Raw genomic sequence first — 18,756 nt, 5'->3', positions numbered from 1 at the left:
GGGAGGCTGAGGCAGGTGGATTGCCTGAGCTCAGGAGTTCAAGTCCAGCCTCGGCAACACGGTGAAACCCTATCTCTACTAAAATACAAAAAATTAGCCGGGCATGGCGGTGTGCACGTATAATCCCAGCTACTCAGGAAGCTGAGACAGGAGAATTGCTTGAACCTGGGAGGCAGAGGTTGCAGTGAGCCGAGATCACACCATTGCACTCCAGCCTGGGTGACAGAGTGAGACTCCATCTCAAAAAAAAAAAAAAAAAAAAAAAAAAGTATAGTGAAAAAATGCCCTAAAAAATTCAAAAGCCTAAATGAAAGAGGCCAATACACATCAAAGAAACTGAAATGGCATTCTAGAGTATCCTTTTCCTAAAAGCCCTAGATGGGAATAATTTTCTGGATGATTATTATCAAACTTTCAAGGAACAGTTAATTTCTTCTATACACAAATTGTTTCAGAAAAAAAGAACAAAAGTTGTCCAACTTACTTTATGAGGTGAGTATAATTTTGATTTCAGAACCAGAAAAATATAATAGTAATAGACACTATAGTACCATTTCACTTATGGATGTGACTAAAAATGTTCTAAATAAGGTGTTAACTCTTCAAATCTAACAACGTATTAAAAGTATTTTATTATCCCATAGGATTTACCCTACAAATACAAGGAAGAGTTGGCATTAGAAAATTGGTCTAATTCATTACATTAATAGATAAATAGTAAAAAGCCATATGATTATCTCTATGGATGCATAAAAAGCATTTGATAATGTTCAACATCTATTTATGATGATTTTTTAAAAAAAATTAGGACTAGCAGGAAAGTATTTTTTTTAACCTGTGAAAGGCTATATATCACAAATCTATATCAAGCATAAAACCTGACACAGGAAATTTAAATTTATTCTCCTTAAGATCAGTAACAAGACAGAAATTCTTATTACTATTTAATGTTATAGTGGAGATCCTCGAAAATACTTGGGGATAAAGAAGACTGAGAGATATAAGCATTGGAAAGAAAGTTATAAATTTGTCCTTATTTGCAGATTATATTATCAGAAAAAAAGATTAATTAAAAACTATGAGAACTAATAAGAGTTCAGCAAGGTTGTTAGAAACAAGGTAAATTAGAAACACCAGCAACATTTCTCTCTGTCAGCAATAACCAACTAGAATACATGGTAAAGAAATACTACTCATAATAGCAATAAATACTGCATATGTCTAGGGATTAACAACCAAAAATACACAAAACCTATATGAACACATTAAAAAATCTTATGTAGATTTTCTGATATAAAACTGATATAGAAGAGAATCTGAACAAATGGAGATGTTGCAGGACAATTGATTCCAGGAAATGCCATGGATACCAAAATCTGAGGAGGCTCAAGGCCCTTATATAAGGTGGCATAGTATTTGCATGTAACCTAAGCACATCCTCCTGAATACTTCAAATCATCTCTAGATTACTTAAATACCTAATACAGCGTAAATGCTATGTAAATATTTGTTATATTGTATTGCTTAGGGAATAATGACGAGAATAAAAGCACACACTTGTGCAGTACAGATGTAGCCATTCTTTTTTTTCCCAAATATTTTTCATCCACAGTTAGTTGAATCCACAGATGTGAAACCCATGAAAACAGAGGGCCAACTGTATTATCATGTACTTATATTTCTCCCAAATTAATTTGTAAGTTTAATATGATCCCACAGTTGAATTCTTTAAGAAACTCAGTAAACTTATTCTAAAGATCTCCAAAAAGCTAAGTCAATTTTGAAAAGAAAGAGTAAGTAGAGAGACATATTAATTAAATCATTAAGTGGGGGACTGATAGCCTTAGGGCTTCAGAATATTGTTTATATTTTCAAAACATTGTCCAAAATTTTATTGTATTTAAATCTTGTGAGTAATTTAGAAATTCTATTGTTGAATTAAACAAATTTATTATCATATTTTAAGTTTTTCAAATATTTTATGCAATTTGCTTTGAAACGTCCTTAAGAATAGAGAAAACCTAAATTTTTAGGAATTATCTGAAGCCATAAAGGCCTTTATGTACTTTATATGTAAATAGACCTATTGTTTCATGGATATTTATTTTCTGGCCAGTATAATAGATAACTTTTTATTAAAGCTGGGTGTCTCAGGTTTATAAGGTGACCACTGTTTGTTTTGTTTGGAGAAAACCAAGAAGAAATTAAAAATGTAAATCACTGATTAGGCGATATACTAAAGAATTTCTCCATTTGGATCTGCCTTTCCTGATAATTCTTCTCCTCTTTAGCCTAAATATCTTGTTTGCATGGAAAATTATCCAAACAATCAACATATCAAACCAAACACTCTAGCAGTTTACTATAATACATTCATTGTTTTCTTTTTTTAACTTTATTTTGAAATAATAGTTACTGAAAAAGTTGAATGAACAGTGGAGTTCATATATACCATTCTCCCAGATTCCTCTAATGTTGAAAACTTAACCACAGTATAATGATCAAATCCAGGAAATTAATATTGGTACAATTTAAACTACAGAATGTATTAGAATGTCATCAACTTTTCCTCCTAATATCCTTTTTCTGTTTCAAGATCCAATCAAGAATGCCATGGTTCCATTTGTGTATTTAGTTTTTGTATCTCCTTAGTCTCCTCAAATCCGTGACCGTCGCCTGGTTTGTCTTTATAACCCTGACAATTTTGGAAGTATTGGTTAGTTGTTTTATAGAATGTTTCTCAGAATAGGTTTGTCTGACGTTTTCCTTAATTACATTAGAATTCTGTTTTTGGTAAGAATACTGCAGAAGTCCTGTGTCCTTATCTGTTTATCAGATTGGGGTCCAGAATGTCAACAAGCCCGATTACTGGTGATGTTAACCTTGATCACTTGGCTAAGGTGGTGTCTGCTGAGTTTCTTCACTATACAGTTGTTATGTTTTTTTTTCTTTTGTAATTTATAAATAGCATGAGATATTTGGAGACTATGTTAATATCCTGTATCTCCTCAAACTTTTGCCTACTGGCTTTGGAATTTATTGTTGGATGTTGCCTGTAAGGATTATTACTGTGGTTGCTTAATGGTAACGTTGTATTTCCCTAATTCCTTCTTCATTTATTAATTGAAATTTTTCTGTAAGGAAGAGCTGTTATTTCTCCCTCCATTTATTTATTTAACTATTTATTTATATCAGTATAGACTCGTGGGTATTTATTTCCTTCTATGGGTTCTATTACTCTGTTTTAATTTTAAAGCATGAATAAAAATTTATAAGTTTAAAAAGTACCTGCAAGAACAAAATAAGAAACACATTTCTTTCATGAAATTGAGCTTAAGGTGCTAGTTATGGAGTGCCACCATTAATAGCTAAGGGCACATGGCAAAATTGCTCATTTCCCAGTCTGTGTGGTAGTTGTTGGTACCATGCTAGGGACCAATGAAGTAAAGGAACAAGAAAAAGGTGCCATCTGGCAATAGTGCTATTGGTAGACACAAAGCCATCATGAAAGATGTTTATACAAACAATAGAATTCCAAAGACTAATAAGTAAAAAAGCATTTCCTGTGAATTTATGAATAAACAGATATTAGTATTACTCGGTTAATAACACTGATTAGAATTATTGAAAAGAAATGCTTGGAAGCACATCATTTATTTTGTAAGGAAGTACCAAATAAAACTCCTGCACATGAAGTATTGAAAGTGATAAAATATTGAAACTCTGAAACTAATAAAATATTATAACTCTGTTGGGATCTGTGTACTGGTGGTGTGGCTGCAATGACAGAAAAGTGTAACATTATATTTGTCAATAAAAGAAAGGAAAGAGGTATAGATTTAAAGGATAATTGTACCCTGGAAGCACAAGTTAAATGTATCAAACCATCCAGAGTAGTGGCAAGGAAGATTTCATCAGGAAAAAAATGATAAACACGGCCAGGCACGGTGGCTCACGCCTGTAATCCCAGCACTTTGGGAGGCCAAGGCGGGCGGATCATGAGGTCAGGAGGTAGAGACCATCCTGGCTAACACGGTGAAACCCCGTCTCTACTGAAAATACAAAAAATTAGCCAGGCGTGGTGGCGGGTGCCTGTAGTCCCAGCTACTTGGGAGGCTGAGGCAGGAGAATGGCATGAACTCGGGAGGCGGAGCTTGCAGTGAGCCGAGATCACGCCACTGCACTCCAGCCTGGGCGACAGAGTGAGACTCAGTCTCAAAAAAAGAAAAAAAAGAAAGATAAACACCCTGCCATTTGCTACCACTTACTTGTGTGAACAAAGATTCTTATTGATGGTGGCATCTGAAGAATTTGAAGAGATAGATCAAGGTTTAAAAGGCTTGATTAGACCTTTTAAGTGTAAAGTCTGTTTTAAAATAAATATCTCACAGAAGCAAGCAAGTTTCTCACTAAAAATTTAGAAAAATATTTGGAATATTTATATAAATTCAATATTTAGTGCTTTCCATAATACTTTGTATTTTAATTTAAAAAATACATTTTTCCACAAAGTTTATATAACCATTCTTGAATCCCCTCGAGTTTTCCCCCAGATTGAAACAATGCAAAAAGTTGGGGAACATTGGCCTTCAAGTCTGGAACCCAGCCCTCTGGTCTTGAGAGCAGAGGTGAAGACCTCTCTTTGTGAATTTGTGAGTAACCTTGGACAATTACATTGAGTAGGAGAAAAAACAGAGGCAATGATGTTAACCACTGTGGACTCCAGACCCTTCCTCAGTTTTCTAGTGGTAGAGAGAACCTCAGTGATGACTGAAATTTACCTTCTCTTTTATAGGTTGGTCACTGTGGGGGATGAGTGAGCAGACTTAATTTGATTTAGGTAAATGAATGTAACATTTCTTATAGCTGAATGTAGAATGCAGTAACACTACATTATCATGGTGGCAGGAGACAATGTGCAGGTGGATTGCAGGGCAACAGGAAGTCAAGTGCTCTGGTGACAATGGTGATTTTACAGATGATGGAGCCAGCTGACTTCTTTGGACAGGTTTGGAGACCATGCAGGAGAGAAAGACAAATTAAAAACTGTGAATATCTCATTGAGAACAAAGTGGACAATCAGCAAGACTTCGTGGCAGAAGGAATCCCTCATTTCTTGCAGTTCCAGGGAAGAAATAAATGAAAATGAAGCTTAGTGCTTCCTGCTAAGTGCTACAGTTGTGCAGGACCGATTAATCCCTTAACCTGCCAGGTTTGTTATGACAAAGTCAGGGCACTGATGGGGAAGGAGGTGACTCTGAGACACCATATGGGGACGTTTGATCAGACATATATGAATTGAGAACTTCAAAACTTCATATGTCCTTGAGGCTCCATTGACAACTGAGGTAGACAGTCACTATCCTTTCCCACTGCATGTGAAGCATTTGAGTGTCTGCACCTGAGCCAAGTTGCCTCACAGGCTGATGAGAGGTCTCCTCATGAACCCCATGGAGCACTGACAGGAAATTTACAAGGCTACTGTGAAAGGAAATGGCCTAAACTCCAAAAAAGTTAAAGAAACTTGTCAACCGGGTGTTGTTCATCGAAATATATTCTAAATGTGTTCAACCAGGATTGGGCTGAATTTGTCAATAAGCGTGGGCCCATCGAGGATTTGGGATGCAATGTATTGATTTGAGTAGCTGGAGGTAATGTTAGTTTATTGTCTGCTAGGTTGACTAATGGATGCTTAGATATGGCGGTGGTTTACAGTTAGTAAGGCTGAAATACTATAATTTCTTTGACATAATGTAATGATCCTTAAAATTGGAGCTTTAAAAAACACTGATGTTTGAGTGACTCCCTGGAGATTCTTATTTAAGTGGTTTGTGTTGCCATGTGGACAGAAGGATTTAAAGATTATACTCAGGTGATTTTCACATGTTGTTAAGGTTGAGTGATTTCTGTACAAGAAACTCAGGGATGAGGATGCTGGAGTACATCTCTTATGTGCAATCCACACAGCTGTCCATTAATCACACACCTCAGGAAGACCAAGGGACTAAGAAGAAATGTATTGGTGAGGAGCACACTGGCATCCAGGAGAGCTCACTGGTAGCTTCCCTCTCTAGGCTGGAGGTGATGGTATGGGTGCTGCAGCAGGTTTTCAGCTCTGATGAGAATTAACAGGATTGCAGAGTGGAAGAGGCCAGATTGTGGCACCTCTCATCATAAACAAGGTGAGTGAAATGATCACAGTTAACCACAGGGGCAGGATACTAACTAGAGTATTTGAACTTCAGGACCCCGTGGCAATGACAAATTCATCTCAGGGTCTGTAGAAATGAAATACATGGAAAAGCTTCTAAGGTGTTTCTTTTGTTTGTTTGTTTGTTTTGTTTTTTTTTTTTGTTTTTTTTTTGAGACGGAGTCTCGCTCTGTCACCCAGGCTGGAGTACAGTGGTGCAATCTCTGCTCACTGCAAGCTCCGCCTCCTGGGTTCACGCCATTCTCCTGTCTCAGCCTCCCGAGTAGCTGAGACTACAGGCGCCTGCCACCACGCCCAGCTATTTTTTTTTTTTTTTTTTTTGTATTTTTAGTAGAGACGGGATTTCACCGTGGTCTTGATCTCCTGACCTCGTGATCCGCCCACCTCGGCCTCCCAGAGTGCTGGGATTACAGGCGTGAGCCACCACGCCCGGTCTCTGAGGTGCTTCTTAACACATATGGGAGGAAGATTTTTAGGTCTGGTGTACAGAAAAGAACTCAAATTGCTGTAGTGGAAGTGTATAGCTTTTTACCCAATTTCCAGGTCTAAGGAAGATCGAAGCCCTAGATTCCTCAGATGAAGGCCAGGTCCAGTTGAGGAGGAACTTTGCATAGTGGCATGTTATGGTCTGAATTGTATCCCCCTCTTAATTCACACGTTGACGCCCTAACCCCTAATGTGACTACTTGGAAATAGGGATTTTCAAGGGGTAATTAAGGTAAAATGAGGCTATAAGAGTAGGTCCCTAATCCAATGTGACTTTACAATGCGAGGAAGAGACACCAGGGATGCACACAGGGTCATGTGAGAACAGAGAGAATGTGGCCACCTGTGAGCCAAGGAGAGAGCCCTTAGGAGACACCAAACCTGTTGACACCTTGATCTTGGACTTCCAGCCTCCAGAACAGTGAGAAATGAAGTTCTGTTCTTTCAGCCACCCAGCCTGTGATATTTTGTTATGGCAGCCTGAGCAGACTAATACATGGTGACTGGTATATAGTAAGAATCTTTCCCCAAGCCTTCGCCAGACATACTTATGGTCATTTATCAAGGCTGTGCCCTGGGAGAGCGAAATAGTATCTGGGGGTTTCAGATATTGCCTGTGTATTGATGGAAATCTCCAGGGGCAAAAAAATGCCACAATGGTCCATCAGTCACAGCAGAGGATTATAAAGCAGAGGAGACAGATGGACTCTGGGTCTGATTTTGTCTGAAGAGGCAGCCTGAGATTATTTCTTTGGGCTCAAAATATACAGTGCGACAAGATAAATTTAGTGACTGGCAGGATGTCCACATTGGGTTCCTTCTTATAAAGTGAAAGTTGTTATGGAGAGAGGGTCAAGGGGAAGCCCCTAGAATTTCTCCTGACCCTCTGCCAAGATGATAAACCAGAAACCCAATGCAAAACTCCATCCCTGGGGGAGTGACTAGAGTTAGTGTCACCATCACAGACTTGAAAGATATTAGGGTATTAATTTCATATCCCCGCTTAATTTGCCTTTTTGCTGGCACAGATACTACATGGGTTGTGGAGAATGCCAGTAAATCACTACAATTTTTTTCTCTTTTTTTTGGTATTTTATTTTATTTTAGATTCAAGGAGCACACATGCAGATTTGTTACCTGGGCATATTGCATAATGGTGAGGTTTGGGCTTCTAGCGTATCCATCACCCAAACAGTGAACATTGTACCCAATAGGTGATTTTTCAACTTTTGCCCTTCTCCCACCCAACTCCACTGTGGAATTTTCAGTGTCTGTTATTTTCATCTTTATGTCCATATGTACCCACTGTTTAGCTCCCATTTGTAAATGAGAACATGTAGTGTTTAATTTTATATAGATGGGCAGAAAGGGATCACCTTACTGGCTGGGCTGATTGATCCAAATTGCTCAGGGATTGCTGCTACTCAACAGAGGTAAATAGGACTATGTCTGGAGCCCAGGAGTTCCCCCGGAGCATTGTCTTGTTACTCCAGGGAATCTCTTGCTTCTTTCATGTCTGGTAGTTTCAGTCAACGGAAAATTGAAACACCCAATAAAGAAGACCACTGAGGACCTGGATTGCACAGAAATGGAGACTTGACTCAACAGTAAAGTGAAGAACAGCATCCAGCAGAGGTTCTGGCAGATGGTGAGGGGAACATGGGATGGATGGTAGAAGAAGGCAGCTATGATGACCAAACTTGGCTTTGGTGAGTAACTACAGAATCAAGGAGTCTCGATGTTCTATTTAACTGTTTCCTCCCTATCCCTGCCTTTTTCTCTAACCACCTTACATGAGTAACACTGGGAGTGGCTTTTAAAAGTTTCAGACAGGAGTATGATTACATTGACCTAATGTGATGATTCAGAATTTCACCTGTGAGAGGGAACACAAATGTCTTACCCAAGAAAGAAGAATATGGACCTGAGGGGCAAGAGGCATGGACTACGCTGGATAACTTCCAATTACCTTTCCAAATCCACCCTCCATGCTTCTCTCCTGGCTGTCTGCCCAGGAGGCTGACCTGCATCTGTGGGCTTCCTTGCCTTCTGGCTCCTGGTTTCCCTTGGCTTCTGGGTTTGGCCAAGGGGGAGTAGTGAAAGGAACTTGGAGAATGGGAAGTGTCATGTCAGGTTCAAATCAGTGTACTTGTGCTAACTTGAATGGGAGTGGGGGTGAGGGAAAGAGGTTTCACAGTGACTCAATGGCCAATTAGATGCTCACGAATTCATGGCTTGTTGCAAGGCTTTCATACACTAGCAATCATGCAAATATATTTTGCAGGGGGTTGGAGATAGGTGGTTCTCGTTACTCTTTTCCCAGTAGGGCTCCTGGTGGCGATGCCAGATGGAAAAGAGGACTCAGAGTTCTCATGAGCAGAGCTTCTACAGGCATCTCGCCATGGCCAGTTTCTTTGTGGTTTTTATGGCCCTGCACAGGAGTGTTCATAGCCATGATCTCAGCAGACTTTGGCTTTGCTTTCTTGTCCAGTCTTGGGAGTGCCTGACCACAGCAGTTATATATAACATTATCCCCTCAGATGCATATGTTTATCACTTTGAGGGATCAGCAATTTCACTGTATAGTATCATGCTGTACAGGTTTGTACAGGAGCAATAGGCTGTACAATATAGCCTAGGTGTGTAGTAGGCTGTGCCATCTAGATTTGTGTAAATACACTCTATGATGTTTGCACTGTGAAACATCATTAAGCCATGCATGACTGTATTCCCTGGTTCCTTTCCTATGGGGTCACTGCAGGCTATTTTTCTTGATGAAGGTCACAGCTCCTATTAGGTGGCCTTGTTCACAAAGTTCTTTCTCTCCCTGGGTTCTAGTAACCTCCTCTTGTCCTTTCAGGCCGAGGGGCGGCCAGAGGTATACCCCACTTTTAGTAGCCTGAGGTTCTGTACTATGCCTTGGGATTTCCCTGTACTCTACCCATATCTTTATAAATAACTCCTTCATAAATACCCATATCTTTATAAATAACTCCTTCACTCCAATTGCCAAATTTGAACATGTCATCTGTTTTTTTGTTAGCACCCCGATCGACACAGCACGGCTCCCAAGTTGGCCCAAATAGACTAGAAAGACTTTGATAGTTGTAGGGGAGACATTCCTTTTTTCTACAAGATGTGAATGACTGAGCACACGGTTCTGATTGACATAGGCGCCCTCTAATGGCCTTGGAGAAACCTGGCCTTAAGTTATGAATTAAACTTAAGGCCAGAGAGAATTTTTTAAAATACTGGTCCTTGCTCACCTCATACAATTATCAGGTCAGCAACTCTGATAATTAATAATTCTAGACTTCTAATTATGTAACCTAGTAAATATTTTTATTGTTTTAGCCACTTTGAATAGGATTTTTCAGGTTTTGAAGCTGAAAATAACTTAAACTGATAGACTCTTATAAGTACACATATGGGGCCAAGGGTAAACACATTAACATTTTTAATAGCCTCTACAAAATTGCTTTCCAAAAAGTCTGCAATGATTCACACGGCCATCCATGTGGTGAGTGAATCTATTGTCTCACACTATTGCCTACTATCTTTTTAATTTGTGCCTTCCTGATGGGTGGAAACTGAATCTCAGTATTGCTTTGATTTGCATGTTGCTAATTACTAGTGTGGTTTAGTATAATTACTTATATTTATTGGACATTTATATTTTCTACTCAGTGAAATACTTTTTACATCAATTGCTCATTTTTCTATGGAATTATTTGCACTTTTCCTGCTGCTTAGTAAGAATTATTTACAAACTTTGGATATTAATTATTTGTTAGATGTGTTACAAATATTTTATCTTGGGTAGTCTGTCTTTTTAAATTCATTTCATGATGTGTTTTGTCCAAAATTCTAAAATTTGGGTGATATTCAATTTATCATCTTTTTTTTTTTCAGGATTTTGCACTTTGTGTGATTTGGGGCAAAGAAGGCTAAGTGTTCTTTGTCATTTGGCTCTTTGTCTAGGAATTTCAAACTCTAGGCATTTAACCTAGACCCTTTTCTCGGGAGTTGCACTATGGGCTGTCTAATTAAGGCTTTTTATTGCTTTAGTTCTTTGTTGTTGTTGCACATAAACAACAATTTAACCAATACCTGTTTTAAATTTAGAGAAATATGCCTTTACAATAGTCCTATATGGTATGGTTCTTTTGTCTTAACTCTTTTAATGTTTCTATTTATTACTGCCATTTTGATGAGTAGCTTTGGGGTTATTTTTGTTATTCTGTCCTTCACTTAAATATCGTGTTGGCCCATGTGCCAAAGTCTGGAGTTTCGTAGAAACCAGCTTCAGGAAGATGTAATGGATCAGCTCATAGGAAGCAAGTCTTCGATGATGGGCTTGGGCTATGTGGAGGAGCAGAGGCTTTCGGCCATGTCCATGCACATCATTCCATCTACATCGGGTAAAAGCTTTACCACAAAGCCTATGCCAAGAGCTTCCTTGGCATTTTCCCAAGTCTACTAGAGTACAAATGGCCCCACACTGGTCTCTGTGGTTCATGGTACACGCCATGTTGCCCCACCAATTTAATCGAGATGAATGCCAACTTCTTTCCAGTGGCAATCTTCAGGCCAGGTTGTCAGCCTGCTTGTAGATAGCCCTTGATAGGTAATAGGCCACATGGCTTTGGTCCTCTTTGGAGGCCCCAAGGAGGACCTATGACTCCAGCAGAGAGCTCTGGATTTGGAGTCTGGAGTTATAGATTCTAAGTTTAATTCTACTACTAAGGTGATTTTTTTTTTTTTTTTTATGGTTGGCAAAGGTGGGGGCTGAATAACCTTTACTGCTCCATGGCTCCCTCTGCTTTGTTATGATTGTGTTCCTGGTTTCGTGAAAAAGGTGTTGTAGAGATTCTAGAGATTGTAGTGGTGGTCAGTAATCAAGTTCTCTTACCCTACCTGCATTTCATTGATATTCCCTCAACTTAATAAGGTAATGAGCATCTTAAGTGAACAAACCAGTAGCAGGGCTTATTACCAAATGAATGTAGATTGACAGTGTCATAGAGCTTGGAAATTAGAATCTGGACTATGTATTTTCTTAAAATCATTTTCATATCTAGGGAATTTGGCCTTGTCAGTACTTATGGTAATTAAATTCAAGCCACACTTAATGATAAGCATCATTGTCATTGTTCTCCATGATAATAAATTGTTGATAATAAATAAAACAATCAATGATAATAAATAAAATATAGCAACGCTATGTTCTTTAATTTTTATAACCAGAATCAATATTGATGGTTTTCTCAAGTACAGCTAGGGTATCATGTAATTATAACATCCATCCCTTCCACTTTAAGATAAACGTTCGGGGCCATTTCTTCCGTAGATGTGCTCTCTGCTCTTTAATGATCAACCCCAGTGATTCAGTTCTCCCCTTTTATCATCATCACTCCTACTCCCTCCAATTTCTCTGATACTTATTCACACTAACAGTTAAACTAGGGACTTCAGGATGGATGCTGAGTGCTGGGAATTCTAGGAAGGATTGGATTCTCTGAGTGCTTGGAAGCTATTGAAGGGTCAGGACCAAGTGGAATGAGGGCTGAGGCCGAAGAGGACACATGTCACCCTCTTATATAGTTTTTGCAACCTTCATCTGGGCATGAGAAGTTCTAGCTGTACCCACAGTCTTTTGAACCAAAGAAAATTCAGCTGTTAGAGTTGTGTCATGTGGGCCCTCTGAGCATCCTCTTGTTGACCCCTCCCCTCCACCTTCATGCACCAAGCACTGACCAGACTGTACTCTCTTTTCAGAGGTCTGAGCATCAATTTGGCAGAGAACACCTCACCTCCGACTCATATCTGGAGATAAGTCCTACAAAAGTGCTCCTTTGAGACCTAGGTTCTTTTGCTCCCTTTTGTTTCCTTCCTGTAGTTGTTACTATCCGAGATACCACAGCAATCCCTTAATCTTCTTTGGCCTTCCAACACACATGTATCTAGTTCCTTTTATTCAATTCCCTTTGTTTGCAATTCCTAGCATGTATTCTGCTTTCAGAGGGATCCCAATTGGAAATTCAGGCTTAAGGGATTTGGGGGTTCAAATGATGGGAATTTTGGATGCTGTTTTGTGGTAAACATCCCAAGAAAGGAGTTATGTTGACTGATGTGTAATGGAGGGGATCTTTAACAGGGCAGAGGAGACTCAAGTGAGGTGGCACTGGCTCAGGTTGACTTTGAACAAAAGTGCACCTGACATTACCACACTCTTTCCTAGGGTCACAGAAACGCTGGAAGCCAAAAGTGATAGAATTGGGGCCATGGCAGGAAAGGATCATGTTCTTCCAAGGCCAGAAAGGAGAAGAGGATGAAAAGTAAGAGACGTTGAGTCAGGAGATTCTTTGCAGGGCTGGGAAGAGGGGCTCATGGATGAGCTTATCTGGAAGGTTCTGTCTCATTCTTTGTGTTTTCTTCCTTATAGATGGGTAAACCTGAAGCTGTTAGTGCTTCAAGTCTGTCTCCTAAAACTCACTTCACTCTAGTAGTTAACTTATACCTCTGTAAATTTTAAGGCTTGGCTACAGCAGATAGGATGGGGTGTATAAACACGATATAAAAATAACTATTACCACTGATCAGGAACCTAGGGCAGAGGGTGGGGGGATAAGCTGGCATCTGGGGCTCAGATTTGGGAGAAATCACTGCCCACCTCTTTACTTCCTTAGGCGGTTCTGGAGTCCACTGCATTTTGAGGGTACCTGAGACCAGGATTGCCTCAGTTAAAAGACCAGTCTGCATAGTCCCTGTGGCTCCCCATGTGGATGGAGCTGAAAGAGTGTTAGGTAGGGGAGCTCTACTGCCTGGCTTTCCATTCAGGTGTGGCCTTAGGTGGGGTTGTTGAGAAATGCCATAGGGACCTTGCCGAGATGTGTGGCTAATTTTACTCTTACAGGTTGCCTTTAGTCTGACTGCAGAGGGCAAGGCTCCCAGTCCCAGGAGATGGAGTCCCTGACATGAGAGTGCCTGGCATTTCCAGTTCTAGCTCCAGAATGACATGACAGGAGAGCTGAACTCCGGGGAATTCCCTTAGTTTCCCCTTTATGAGAAACCTAGGATCTGTCATCAACCTCATTTCCTTGTGGTTGATTTTGTGCAGGTTGGCTCAACACTTATTTCTCAGGGAGACCGGATGGGTGATACGTGTGCTTATTCTGTGATTTCTTCCTCCGAGCCTCACAGGATCTTCTGGTAGGAGGAGCTGGTTTTCTTTCATGTCATATGTTTCTCATGCCCCACCCAGGAAGCTGGGGCCTCCCTCTCTGCTCATCCAGATAAATGATCCAGGCTCCGTTAGAGCCCATCACTGCCCTTGGAAGTTGCTGGAGTCACGATTCAGTCCCCTGGACTGTAGATAAAGGCCCTTTCTTGCCAGGTATAGTCAATAGCTGGAAAGCCTCTTCTCCCTCCCTCTGGAGCCTTTCCTCTCATCTGTGCTTTGGGGCTTAATGAAGGGAAGGGCCACATCAGGCTGGCTCTGTGCTTTGTCCTGTGTGGCACTGTTTCTCACTGGGGAGTTGCTGGGACCCTGGCAGAGTGGCCCTGGCATGGGACCCTCCCCTGCTCCTAGGCGAAAACAATGCCGACGAAGGGGTGGAGGCTTCAGAGAAGAGGAGGCAAGGCATCAGGTGCCTGTGGGTTATTTAAGGTCAAATTGTATGCCTGGCCTTTGAACTCCTAGGAGAGACACTATCATACTATCTGGATCTCCAGGTGGAGGAAAATTCTACCTGCTCTCCGTTTGCTGATGGTTCCTTCAAGTTTTGTCCCAGATGTGGCTCAGAACTTCTGACCAGAGCTTCGTGTCAGGCCAGGTTTCCCAGCTCCCTGTCTAGAATGAGGGCCTGAGGAGCTAGTGTCCTGGAAGGTCTTGGAAACATCTCCTGTGGTTCATCTCTTCTATGTCTGCCTTCACAGGTGCTGAGACAACCACACTATGAGAGGCACTCCAGGAGACCCTGCCGGTGGAGGAAGGGCCGTCTATCAATCAAGTGAATCAAGTGCTGTTGGGATGGGGCTCTGGAGGCTTAGGCCCTCTGCACTCACACTATCTCCTGTGGAAGCCCCAGCCTTCTCTGCTCCTCTCTGTGCACTGCCCTTCCCACCTGGTGCTGCCCACCTACCACTGAGCCCTGGGCTTCTGGAGGGTGGGAGCTATTGCTTAGTCACTGCTCCAGCTCCAGTCCCCAGCACCGGGCCAAGTACTGAATAGGCACAAAAGAGGGAAGCTGGGCCTTGGCACACAGGTTCTGTGAGACAGCTCATTGCCCTCTGTCTTGATAGTTTGCCCTCTTAAACCAGTGACTTCCCTTGGTAGCCCTTGCCTTCCTCACCAGAGCTCACAGCTTCACTAGAAAGAAAGACTGGGCTGATGGGTGATGTGAGTGCTGCCAGCTTGGGGATGCAAACCCATACCTCCCTTACAAAATGGCCTGGGTTAGATACTTTTCTCCTGGGTCTAGTAAAGCAGCCTTGATTATAATATTTCTTCATTTTTTTCTCTATCCCAAAATCAGTGTATAAACCTATTACTGGGACTATTAATGATTTGAATCAGCAAGTGTGGACCCTTCAGGGTCAGATCCTTGTGGCAGTTCCACGAAGTGACAGTGTGACCCCAGGTGAGTGGTCACCCTGTGCCTTCCCCACTGTTTGCACTGCTGTGGCTGGGAAGCTGGCACCAGCCTTTTGTAAAAGTGTGACTTTACAATAGGGCCCACCTGGAGTGGGAGAATTTCACACCTAATTGGGAAGAGAAGTCAGGGAGAACTTTGTGTTTCACTAAGATGAAGAAGCCAGAGATGGTGGAGGAGCCTCCTAGGGAGTAGGAAAGCTGCTTTCAGTCATCTGAAGCCCTGCCTTATAGAAGAGGAGTATCTTGTTCTGCATGACTTCAAGGTGTCCTAAAATGACTAAATGGGTGAATACTACAGAAAGGCAGGTTTCAGCATCACATTGGGAAAAACTTGCAGAAAGGACCGAGCTCTCCAAGAATCAGAGGGGCTGCTTGGTGTAGGAGCTCCCCATCTCCACGTGCTCAAGCAGAGGCATGAGAATCTCAAGAGCATACTCTGCTGTCTGCTTAGCTCTCTGTGTTTGCTCATTTACTAGGGCAGTGATTGGCACGTGGTATGAATGAATGAATGAATGAATATGGGGGTTGGCCATTTGGTGGGTCTAGTTGGAATTACACTCTTCAGCTCTTTTCCAGATCCACTTGAGGATACTGCCTTGTTAAATCAAATAATCTTTTCTGACTTCAGAAGGAAACTGATACCATCTCTCCTCTTATCTTTACAGTCACTGTCACTGTTATCACATGCAAGTATCCAGAGGCTCTTGAGCAAGGCAGAGGGGATCCCATTTATTTGGGAATCCAGAATCCAGAAATGTGTTTGTATTGTGAGAAGGTTGGAGGACAGCCCACATTGCAGCTAAAAGTGAGTAACTAAGAAAAATATTTTAAAAGCCTTTCCTTTTAGAAGTGTTTGGTTGAATACCTAATTTTAGAATTAAAAAAAGAAATAGTCTCATCTTCCTAAGCTTATTTATTCCCAGCCTCTTTTAAGTTATGTGCATGCAATACACTTTTCTTTTTATCCTGGCTGTCAGTAGTTAAGGTCCTTGTTTTGCTTTTTTTTTTTTCCAAGCCAAACTGTATCCAGCTTTATTAAAGATACTTTCCATAAACAGTCATGGTATCTCAGGCAGGATATGGGCAGACAATCGTTAAGAGTATACAGCAAACTTCAAACTCCCTTCTTCAATGGACTACCAAAAATCAGAAAGCCACTATAAAATTCAATGAAGTCTTCATCTGATGCTCTGAACAGGGAAAGTTTAGAGTGAGGGTTGACGTTTCACATTTAGCATGTTGTTTACCAACTTTTCACGAGTCAACCCTGACTTTCAGGAAGTGAAATGAAAATGGTAGAATTTATCTGAAGATCCACAATCTAGAAACAGAACCACTGCTCTTTTGACAGGTGCCATCTCAGTGGCATCACTGGAAAGTCCAGAGTGCCTGACATACTGGTAACCAATGATTGAGGGTCAGGTCCCGACAGATGTCTGGGCTTAAAGGAGTTAACTCTATGCTGAAAGATGGAAAGGGAGAAGAGGACATAAAAATGAATTTGTTTTCCATACCACAAGGCTTTTGTGCCAAGGTGGCCATGTGTGTCAAAGTCAGAGAATCCCTCCTCCTGGGAGCCAAGAGGAACTCTCTCAAAACTAGAAGGGAAAGGTGTTTTCCCCACATCGATCCAGCTTCGGAGACATTCTATTAGTGACATATGCCCCTTCCCCCAAAACAACAATGAAGTGTTCTGTGTGCTAAGAACATAGCTTTTAAAAAGAAAAGTAAAACAAAATTCTGCATTTTTATAAAACTTGATAAAAAATAGTATTTCAAACTCTACAGTTACCAGAAGTACACAGTTATCAAAAATGCACACACTACACTTGGCATCTGCAGCACCTTCAGCTTTCTGTGCCTTCCCTGTTTTGGCATCTCCATTTTCTGCAGGGTTATTCCCCTCCTTGCCAGCATCAGCTTTTCCCTTTTTCCCTTTGGGTACCTTCTCTCCCTTCTTTGCAGGGGCATTTTTAGGCTTGGCCTCTGGATTTGGAGTAGCAGGTTTAGCAGACAACTTTGCGGGTCTTCTCTGTGGTTTATCCTTCACCTTGGCTTATCTCCTTTAGCATCCCCTTCAGCCTTTCTCTTGGGCATGGTGGCGGCGACCCCGGCGGGATGTAGGCACTGGGTGCGGGATACAGCAGTGTGCGGGTTTTGGTCAGTCTGGGGGCTGTTCTTGCCTCTTCTTCACACTGTTCCATCTTTCTTAACCTTTGATATATTCTTGGCCTTCATTTCTTCAAGTATATTCTCATCCTTATTTTCCTTTTGAAATTCCTATTCATCCATCATGGAAAGTTATAGACCTCACTTCAATATCTCACAATATCTCATCTAATTTTTTATATTTTCTATCCCTTCATTGCTTTTTAAAATTTTGGTGTTGCATCTGGAAGAATTTCTTGCTTTGCTCTGCCAGCTCATGGTTACATTTTCAGTGTTGTCCCTTCTGGAAATAATCCTTTTGTAGCATTTCCTGAAATTTCAATCTTTACTGTTTTAATTTCCAAGCTCTCTGGTTTGTTCTTCTTTTATTTTTTAATGACTGTTTGTCCTTGTTCCACAAACTTCAGTTTAATTCAGTTTGATTCAACACAATCCAATTCAATTAAGCACACGTATGGGCACTTCCTGGCCTCCAGCACTGCGTAGATGCTTGAGATACAGCTCTGCACAGAATGGCAAAGAACCCTGACCATGTGGGGCTTGGATTCTAGTGAAAGGAGAGAAATGGCAAACAATAAATGTAATAGTAGGTAAATTTGTGCTATGTTAGAGGTCTTTACCTCTTCTAGAAAAATAAAAATGGTTACAGCAGGATAGATAGACCAGCAGTACCAGGAACACAGGCGGGGTCAGGCTGCAGTGGTGAATAGTGCAATAGGCATCATTGCCTAGGTGAGATGTTAGTAGGGAGTAGAAAGAGCTAGGGAAGTTAGTTAGCAGGTGTCTAGTGAGGGCACGTCGCAGGACCAGTGAAGACTGGTGTGCAGGAGTGAACTGAGGAATGAGCCCAGAGAGATAAAGGCAGACATGAAAGGCTTGTCCTTTGCAAGGACTCAGCCTTGCAATCTGAGTGAAATGGGAAATATTAGAAAGTTTTGAACAGAGGAATGGTGTGAAAGGGCTTAGGTCTAAAAAGGATCTCTCTGGATGCTTGTTGATCTTAGACTGTGGCCGGCAAAGGTGAAAGTCCTTCAGGAGACTTTGAGGTGATCTAGGTGTGATTTGATGGGCCAGGAGATAGCAGCAGAGGTGAGGAGAAGTGAGTCAGATTCTGGTAGTATTTTAAGTGGAGGAAACAGGATTGTGAGTGTGATCAATAAAGTCAGGACTGAGAATGACATTTTCTACTTTGTCCTGTCAGCTAAGTCACCCTTATGTTGTGCGTTTGTTCTCA

General features: G+C 41.1%; 1 protein-coding gene and 1 pseudogene across 1 annotated transcript in view; one reads left to right on the top strand and one right to left on the bottom strand.

Annotated features, from left to right (window-relative positions):
- IL36G (interleukin 36 gamma) overlaps positions 1-18,756 on the top strand; it is a 216,098-nt gene that overhangs the window by 195,005 nt on the left and 2,337 nt on the right. Inside the window, exons 3-8 of the mRNA XM_063616631.1 lie at positions 6,075-6,182; positions 8,221-8,345; positions 13,901-14,093; positions 14,636-14,709; positions 15,235-15,339; positions 16,019-16,158. Coding sequence (XP_063472701.1) covers positions 14,655-14,709; positions 15,235-15,339; positions 16,019-16,158 — 300 coding nt within the window. The 5' untranslated portion in view covers positions 6,075-6,182; positions 8,221-8,345; positions 13,901-14,093; positions 14,636-14,654. The remainder of the gene's footprint in view (positions 1-6,074; positions 6,183-8,220; positions 8,346-13,900; positions 14,094-14,635; positions 14,710-15,234; positions 15,340-16,018; positions 16,159-18,756) is intronic.
- LOC129462175 (uncharacterized) lies at positions 16,675-17,450 on the bottom strand (annotated as a pseudogene).

Source organism: Symphalangus syndactylus, chromosome 14 (assembly GCF_028878055.3).
Source record: "Symphalangus syndactylus isolate Jambi chromosome 14, NHGRI_mSymSyn1-v2.1_pri, whole genome shotgun sequence".
Classification (NCBI taxonomy): Eukaryota; Metazoa; Chordata; class Mammalia; order Primates; family Hylobatidae; genus Symphalangus; species Symphalangus syndactylus.
Note: the sequence above shows the minus strand (reverse complement) of the source record. Positions and strands in the feature narration are given on the sequence as shown.